This window comes from Tribolium madens, unplaced genomic scaffold (assembly GCF_015345945.1).
Source record: "Tribolium madens isolate multiple individuals breed KSU strain unplaced genomic scaffold, Tmad_KSU_1.1 Scaffold_1;HRSCAF=32;Tcas5.2_LG8, whole genome shotgun sequence".
NCBI classification, from domain to species: domain Eukaryota; kingdom Metazoa; phylum Arthropoda; class Insecta; order Coleoptera; family Tenebrionidae; genus Tribolium; species Tribolium madens.
The window spans coordinates 1,242,019-1,251,059 of record NW_025400984.1 but is presented as its reverse complement, the minus strand read 5'-3'; the positions used below and the strand labels follow the sequence as shown (position 1 = coordinate 1,251,059).

At 31.6% G+C, this 9,041-nt stretch overlaps 2 protein-coding genes across 4 annotated transcripts in view; both read left to right on the top strand.

The window, feature by feature from the left end:
- Nucleotides 1-1,312, top strand: part of LOC123003780 (UPF0193 protein EVG1 homolog) — a 3,006-nt gene extending 1,694 nt beyond the window's left edge. Inside the window, exons 2-3 of the mRNA XM_044396769.1 lie at nt 699-1,061; nt 1,109-1,312. Of these exons, the coding sequence (XP_044252704.1) occupies nt 699-1,061; nt 1,109-1,266 (521 nt within the window). The 3' untranslated portion in view covers nt 1,267-1,312. The remainder of the gene's footprint in view (nt 1-698; nt 1,062-1,108) is intronic.
- A 2,949-nt stretch (nt 1,313-4,261) lies between these two features.
- LOC123016282 (sorting nexin-8-like) overlaps nt 4,262-9,041 on the top strand; it is a 9,032-nt gene continuing 4,252 nt past the window's right edge. Inside the window, exons 1-6 of one of the 3 annotated variants that reach the window (XM_044416584.1) lie at nt 4,481-4,677; nt 4,727-4,858; nt 4,947-5,064; nt 5,117-5,374; nt 5,421-5,694; nt 8,137-8,613. In XM_044416584.1, coding sequence (XP_044272519.1) covers nt 5,043-5,064; nt 5,117-5,374; nt 5,421-5,694; nt 8,137-8,613 — 1,031 coding nt within the window. In that variant the 5' untranslated portion in view covers nt 4,481-4,677; nt 4,727-4,858; nt 4,947-5,042. Of the gene's footprint in view, nt 4,358-4,480; nt 4,859-4,946; nt 5,065-5,116; nt 5,375-5,420; nt 5,695-8,136; nt 8,614-9,041 lie in introns of those variants that run through there. The other 2 variants (XM_044416585.1, XM_044416583.1) reach the window with 2 other exon arrangements.

The following is a 9,041-nucleotide window of genomic DNA, read 5'->3' as shown; positions in this document are numbered from 1 at the left end:
TGTTTTTGATATCTTTGGAAGAAAAATAATTCAGAAACAGAAAATTTATTTGTTAGATTTATAGATTAATTTATAGTTGAAAATGATTTTTGAATCTAGTATTTTGTGAAAATGGTGTTTGGGATTGCATTTAAAGTTGATGGTCAAGCTCATAGTTTCATATGAATATTATGAATCATCCTGTACTTCTTATACAGGGTGTATCAGAACTCGTGCCCCAGAAAAGAAATTTAAGTGACATAAGATAACAGGAACATGGGAAAGAAATTAAAAAAAGGCATTTATTTTTTGACATTTGACTGATAATCTTGTATATGTATTTTTTTATAATTATTTAGTAAAGTATAAACATGTTTCCAATAAAAGCCACAAATAACATTAAACAGGGTTACAATTTAGGATGCAGCTTCCTTGTTTCCTCTTATAGTCAAAAAACTTGAAATAAATTTTCTAACAAAAATAAATAGAGTCAAAGAGTAAAATTTAAACTAACTTCGAAATTTTTGTAGATAGAATTTTTTTAACATTTTTTCCATGTTTCTGGTATCTTACCTTACATGACATTTTTCTCTGAGGCGAGAGTTCTGGCGCACCTGTATTAAATTTGATTCCGTTGTATTTTAATTTGATTTTCTATCGAATTGATCAATTGTCTTTAAAATTTGAAATACTTTTTTATTTATTTTTATTAATTCAAGTGCTCATGGATGAGAGCAAACTAACAATGATGCAGCGCAAAAAATTCGACTATTGCCTCCGCAACGGTGACCCTTTGCCTTTGCCAACAAATCGTAGTTGCGATTCGATAACACCTAGGAAAAAAGCACCTAGAGTGTTGATTCGTCCTGGGAGTTCTAAACGTCGGAGTTGGGAAACCATCCACAAGTCGGGTGCTTACGAACGAGAAAAATTTGTTCCTCGTGGACCAAAAATCGATAGGGAAAAAGAGAAAAATCGTTTGCAAAATAAAATGGCTTATGGTAAAGAAGTTGAACCGAAGCCATTATCAAAAGCCAAGAAATCACCGGAAACGGAGGAAACTTTTAACAGATTTGATCAACGTGAGTGTATGTGGGTTATAGGAATAGAAATGGTAAAGTGGTTTTAGTTGTACATGAAATAAAAGAAAGGGAGGAGTGGCTGAAACAAATGGAAGAACTTGGTGAAGGAAAGCAGCATAGATTAGTGATTCAGCAGCAAATACAAGCGAGAGTTAGGGAGATGGAGCAGTTGAAGATAGGRGATTTGRATATGGCAGAATCGTGATKATGTTCGCTTCTGCAATATTTTATTWATAAAATTTGTATTTGCATCGGCTTRCGTTTTTCTTTTTCCAAAGGTCAAATGACTTTTGTAAAGATAAAAAATTCTTGATTTAAAATATTATTTTTTGGGGTTAAGCCTTGCTTGGTTAAAGATTAACTTCTACCATAATTTTAGTTAAAAAAATCAAGTACCTATGTTTTGTAAATTTTCAAAAATCTGTTTTTTTTGTAGAGTAAAGTGTCTTATGTGGCAAATACGACAAATAATTATTAAGAAAAGTTGTTTAAAATCAACATCTTGGCCTCTGTACCAAATTTCAAAATCGTGGGTCAACTATTTTTTTTTGTCACGTTAGTTGCATTTTAGTATGTACAAGTACGTTAAAAATGAATTAGAATAATAATCTAGGTGTAATTTTTTTATTCATAATGAAAAGACTGTTAAAAATAAAATTCTTTGATTTGTGAAATACACATCAAAGAAATTGAAAAATCATGTAATATACAAGTTGCATTATAAAAAAACGCCCCAACCCATAATTTTATTACTTTTAAAGACGTTACAATACATTTTTGATCAAAGTTAAACAGTTTTTTCTTCTCAATTGTTTGCTTGTCTTAGATAAAATGAAAAAAAATTGTTCTATTCTTTCCACATCAGCCTACGACTTACTTTATTTAATTTTCAAATTGCCTAAAATTAATAGTTAGTGATAAATAATAGTAAGTGAGCTCTTTGAAAGGTATACAGGRTGTTACATYTAAAAAACTGAAATTGATGTCACTTTCGGTGAAACATGAAGCAGCATTGATTGAGTATCTATGCCAAACAATAGATGAAAAAAAATGTTCAACTTTGTTTTAMGAAGTATTGCCATATCTTTAAAAATTATGAAGTTAATAATAATTAAAATACCGTGCAATCAGTGATTAAAGTTCTTCAGATGGCAATCCTGATTTTTGACATCAAATGTCTTCGRAAACTTTGACAAGTTTGCGTTTTATTCCTTTTGAGTGAAATAATGTTCACTTTAGAGCAGAAAATTTTTATTGCTGTACAAGAGGAAAACGGTGAATGGTCATTTTTACTTTCAGTTTGTGTGGAAAATTTCCAGCCCAGATTACCAGCCAATGTGTTGCCAACTGTACTTTTTTACAAGGAATTTAAATCTGTCATCSTATTTTCCAAGTCGCTCTTGATATCAGAGTTACAACACTCAACTTTGGATTTTCTTATGGACGCCATATTAGATTTTTGTGAGCTCCATGGTGGAGCTCGAATAACGAACACCCTGTATGTATGTAATAATATAATCATATAATAATTTTATTAGAAATTTTGCTAAGTATATATAAAATTTTCGTAATTAATAAATAAAATTCCGTATAATGATKTTTTTTTGTAAATAAACAAAATTTTGAGAGGTAATAAACCTAATCAAAACTTGAAACTTTACCAAATTGAAGAAATTTAATAAGTTTTTGTATTTATTGTTTTAAATTGTGGCAAACGAAACATTTTGGTGCTTTGAAAGTCTACCATTTTTTCTGTTTTTTTTTTATTTTTATGTTGTTTTTCTGATATCTGTAAAAGGCAAATACACTGAACAATAAACAAGAAAACGTTATTTTCACATAATTAATCTATGTATTAATCTTAATGATTAATTACTCTATTCATAATTTAATTCAATCTAGTCAATTGAATAATAGAGTAATTGCACTCTAAGTACCAAACAGTGAGCCATCCGCACAACTATGATAATCATGAATCATGTTTTCCTCCTATTCGTAGCATTTATTTCACTCTCCTTTTCATGCAAATCTAATAWTTGGTAAGTTTTATCTTAATCCGACGAAATGATTCGAAATGTGTTCTTACAGGAATCCCCTAAGCCACAATCAACCTCATGTAGCTGYACTAATTTTAGCTCGTGGTGGTTCAAAAGGCATACCGTTGAAAAATTTAGCTAAACTTGACGGWSATTCGCTTTTAAATATAACTTTGAGTGTTGTTTTGCAAGTGAATTTTTCATCAGTGTGGGTGTCTACAGACCATAAAAAGATTTTACAAGAAGCTGGTGCTGTTAACGTGCATTGGAGATCTGAAGAGTCYGCAACGGATGATGCATCTTCAGTTTCAGGAGTTTTGGATTTTATTCAAGCCCATCCTGAAGTAGATGTGGTTGCCTTGGTTCAGTGTACGTCGCCTTTTGTTAWAGCTTATTATTTGAAGCAAGCTTTACAAGGAATTCGGCAGGGCGAGGAGTGCGTCTTTTCTGCTACGAGGTACTAAAATTAATAAAACAAAAAAGAATGAGACAACAATAYGTTCAATTTTGAAAATCTGGTAAATTTAAGTTTTTTTAAGTTTTAAGTACAAAAAGTTATCATTATTTTTTAGAGGAAACAAAATTAAAAAGACACACTGGCAGACACGGAATTTTGGACATCAAATTTATTACAGTTCAGAAAATGTCGATGTAAACCACGCTTTATTGTCATTGTGATTGACGTTTGAAACAAAAATTTGAAAGTTTTAGTTGAAATTTATTTTTGGCGTCGATTTTCCGAAACAATAATGCCAGCAATACGTGTTTTCATATAAGTTCAATAAATTATTTTGATTTGTTGTCATTTTTTTCTCTCGCTCTCAGGATAAAAATTACAAAAACCGAAAGTGAGGTTAGTTGCCTAAGGCCCGTTTTACATTTTTATGTCAGTCGAATGACAAATCGTCCAAAATTCCGTGTCCGCCAGTGTATGTACTTCATTAAACCGACTTTCTTCAAACTATGGCTTATGGCTTATATTGTAATATAATGAATGAATTTTAATTTATTTTACAACTGACATTTGGTTTTTCATAAATGTTGGTAATTGATAAATCACCAAAATTTTTAAGATTTTCTTTTAATTAGATCACATAAATTGAGGTGGATAGAAAACCCAGACGGGACTTTACGTCCTCTCAACTTCGCCATTCGCCATCGGCCAAGAAGACAAGACTGGTCGGGCGAATTTGTAGAAAATGGGATGTTCTATTTCGCAGAAAGAAAACTAATTAATCGGGGACTTTTACAGAGTGACAGGTACAGTACTACCAACTTAACACWTAAAATATGGAACATTTTTAATGAAAATGCGAACAACTGGTAGTTAAGATTAATAATAATTTATGACTGGCGATTAGTGAGGTCACCGCTGCTTATTTACTCCCGAATCGGCTAAATCCGGTTAAATTTATGCCGCAAAAGTTTAAAATAATAATCATACTGGTACCAGAGGGTACCGAGAATGTGCGAACTTTGAAACTATTATTAACTGTTAAAACAGTGCTGATTTCATCAACAATACAGAAAAATGAAACAATGCCTCTTGACATTCTTGACCTTTTTGCGGCAAAGTGAAAGTGCGATTTTTTTCTAATCCCAGCGTGTGTTCAATTAAATTCCTTTCAGTGTTGTATAAGTCGTAGAGCAAGAATTTCATCACCGGGACTGCTTCCTTGTTTATTTAGGAATTAAAAGTTGCGTAACCTGTTAAAACTGTCAAAGAAATGCCAACGAAGCATTGAGGTTATGTTTATTATTGTAAGTGACATTCCCGTTRGGACAATTAATAAATTATTTCTATCCGGTGTCGTGTCCTCCCACAAATGACGCACGCGAGTGATTRCAGATGCAGAATTGTGGAAATTCCCGAAAAAGATAGTCTGGAAATCGACACTCGATTCGATTTGGATGTCGCAGAAGTCCTCGTCAAGTTATCAAAGAAATGACGACAGATTTGAGTGCAGGTAACTYATTAYGAAATGGTYTATTACYCTACCTCACCATTGGCATTTCTAGGAACAGTGCCAYCCTTGTATCGAGAAGTTTATGATGTGTGTTCCCACAACGGCGAACCTGTCCATAGGGACGTTTATCAGTGCCTTTTGTCCCAATGTAACCTAAGCACAACCCAACTGAAGGTCATMTGGGACCTCGCTGGGCCTTCACAAGGCCTTATCACTAGAACTAACCTCTACAAAACGTTAGCATTAGTGGCTTGGGCCCAACAAGGGAAGACATTGTCTGAGAAACTATTTGATACTTCTTCGGGGAAAGGTATTTCACGTGAAAATRAATTCAAAATTTAAGCAGTTTCTTACAGAATAYCCCTCTCCAAGTATTGGTGATCTAACTCCAGTCAAAAATTTAGTTTTAAAGCTCAATTTAAAAGCCAATCCTGCCGTTTTGGGGCTCACTTATACTGAAATCACTCAATTGGATACAATTAGTGTTGAATTAGTACCTGAGAAGAAAGGACTGTTCCTGAAATATTCTGAATATTTGGTTTCTTCACGCCGATTTAATTCGAAAGTTACGAGAAGATACAATGATTTTTTGGCCCTACAAGAATTGCTTCTTAATAGGTTTCCCTATAGGTAGGAWTTTTTTTTTTKGATTTCGATAATAGTGTCATACAGAGTGACTCATGATAAGRGTGCGCTGTGTATGAATCAGTGATAAAATATTGGTGAATTTCCAGATTTTGTGAAATACATACTTTGTCAATTTTTTTGTTTTTAAGCAAAAGAATATGTTGCAAATTGGGCAATATGTTAAATTTTTTTAATGTTTTGAAGTACCTATTAATAATACTAATTCTAGCCCAGGGCTCTAATTATCTAGTTATTTTATTACTTTAGAGTGGGATAAACGCTATAAGTACACATGGGCGGGGCCTAATTGCGCGCAAACGTAAGAGGGGAGGGGGACAGTGGCGTAACCAAATAATTTTATTCAATTGAATAGGTATTTCCAACACTACATTYAATAATTATGTGTTGTTACAATTTAAGTAAAAAAAATATTTTGCTAATACATTTTTTTTTATTAACACCGCTTATGTGTTACTGTATCATTTACTCCATCATAAATCATAAATTTCACGATCAAAAATTGTTAATAAACCGCCCGAACCCTTAGAGGCTAAACCCATAAACCACAACTATAAATCTTTTCTATTATAAACGTCATTTTATATTTAACAGTATATTCAGTTTGAAGTGAAGCTTAGTTACCGATTTTACTTTAAATTTAGTAGATAAATAAAAAAATATTTTGAAAAATTCACAACTTTATAAGGCAATTAAAAGTTAAATTAAAAAAATATTTTAATGAATGTTTGATGTTATTTATTTATTAAGATAACAAGTAAATGCTAAACCCCACATTAGAAGTATTCGGAGTTTTAAGAGAGATATTTATCTAACACAACAACACTTTCGGTTACACCGGAAATTGGTATCAACTTCGATATTTTTAAATAGAAAGTTATGTTTTTTATTGCATTTTTGGATTACTCAATTGATTTTGAGAAAGTTTTTATCAGACTTTCCTATACCTAAATTTAACCGTTTTATATACACTACTGCTTCCAAAATTTTTTTTTTAAGTTGACTTGTCCAAGACGCATTTTGGTCATCTACGCATACACGCCCAGGTGTATACTTATTTAGTTTGCTCCACTCTATAGAAATATTAAAAATGCAATGATGAAAGTAAAATAAATATTAACTCTCGAAAAATGTCCCGGAACCAATAATAATGGCTGTTATTTAACAATAAACTACAGAGTGGTTATAAATGATTTTCATCTAGCCAGCTTTGGAATTTTTTTGCATGTAACTTTATTTGTGCCGCTCTATTTTTTTGAAAGCTCTAGTTCTGTCATTAGTGTCACTTATTAATTAATAATAAATTGTGGTTAATTAAACTTTTATTGTTTTAATTTATTACCAATAAGAATTGATAATAATGTATACTTTGGAAGAAAACAAGTTTATAATTGAAGACTATTTTCGAAGTGGACGCTTAGAAAACGGCGATTTTTTAATTTTGAGTTGAAACAAGTAGGTACCCTTATTTGTGTAAAGCGGCATTTTTTATTTTACATGGAAAATTCACAATTGGCTAGATGAAAATCATTTATAACCACTCTGTATTATAGTTACCTTGAAATTGAACATTGTTATAATAATAATTATTCAGGAAAAGGTAATTCCGGAAGGACGTGGTTATTAATATTTGCTAGTACATTTTTATTTATTTTTCTTGTATAGAATCTGTGAGTTTTTTGTATTTTGCGTTAATTTGCATTTTTAGTTGGTTATTATCATACAAAGAGAATATTTTGTCTGTTTACAAAAAAATACATTTTTGAAACGTTTTCTAGAAAAATACTCGTACTCCGGTTTTGAAAGAAAAAAAAATTAATAATAAAATTACAAAACAAGAATAAAAGTTATTTTAGTAAAAATATTCCAAAGTAACAATTGGTTAATCACATTACAAATTTATTTTAATGAATGCACAAGACTTTATAATAATTTGGTTTTTCTCAGGCCTATTCATTATTATTATGTGTATTAAGGTTAGTGTGTGAAAAACCTGAAAAAGATAAAAGAACTGTAATGTTTTTTTGATACTTCAGAATAATACATAATACTATTTTAAAATTTTAGTTAAGTAAAAAATAGATAAATTTAAATTGAAGATTAACAACTGCAAACTGCACACTTATCAACAAGAATTTCGTAACCTAGTAACGAACAAATGAATGTGTTGAAATTAATTTTTGTGTCTTATTACATGAATTCTAAATTTGGTGAAAAAATATTTACATTTTGTTGAGATTTTAGGAATTTCAATTATAAAAAAATGCTAAAAATAAAATTCAAATCAGTGAAAATAAGGCAAAACATCTATTATAGTAAAGTAACAATGTTATATTAGTAAAATAAATGTACTAAACATTATTASTTTTTTGTTTTTACGATTTAAACTTAAAATTGCTGCCAGTGAAAGAATTTGTTTCTTTTTAGGCTAGTCCCTCGTCTCCCTCCTAAGAAAATCGTCTCCGACGCCCACTTTCTCGAATCTCGACGTCGCGGCCTCCACCGTTGGCTCACACTCGTCTGTCGCCATCCTACGATCTGTCACGATGCTCTCGTTGCCTTTTTCCTCACAGATCACGGTCCAGACATACAACACCGGATTAGAGATATTTTCCGGCGAGCACCGGACGAATTCATGACCTCAGATCTAGCAGCCACAGCTAAGAATTTACTTCCGGCAGATCACGGAGAAATTGCATCGAGTCGCGAACAAATTCGCTCTTTAGTTCAGGTGATTGGAAAACTAAAATTGCTGGCTGAAAACGCCGTCGAAAGACAGAATTCGTATGCGAGAGATTCTGAAGATTTTGCCGCCCAATTGAAGATTTTGAGTGCGTCGAGTATAGGACAGGTGTTTGGCAGCCAGTGGGGAAGCATGCAGAAGGGCTTCATGGCGATATCCAGGTACAGTGAACGATTTTATGAACAGGGTGCTGCATTTTGGATGTCCGAATAGGGAATCTCCGAAACTAAGATGTTTAGCCAAAAACGAGTAATACATTCTGGGGCTCATTTTTTGAGAAAATAATATTGGTTAAAACCGCATCCCGCTATCGTCTTTTGTTTTCGACTTATAGACAAAAATTGACATTTTAGCCAAATTTAAAAAAATTCATATGTTCGTTATTATAGAAGACACAGATTTGAAATAAAGACATTCTATAGGCACTTTTTTACGTAGAATTTAATAATGTAGTTAACAATTTTTTTTAGTTGTGTGTTTAACCGTAATAAAATAAACTTGTATTTTTTTAAATGGGAATCATAGATGGCTATGTCATTTAAAAAAAAAAAAGCTTGTTTTTTTCTTATCTAAAAAATATATATTTGTA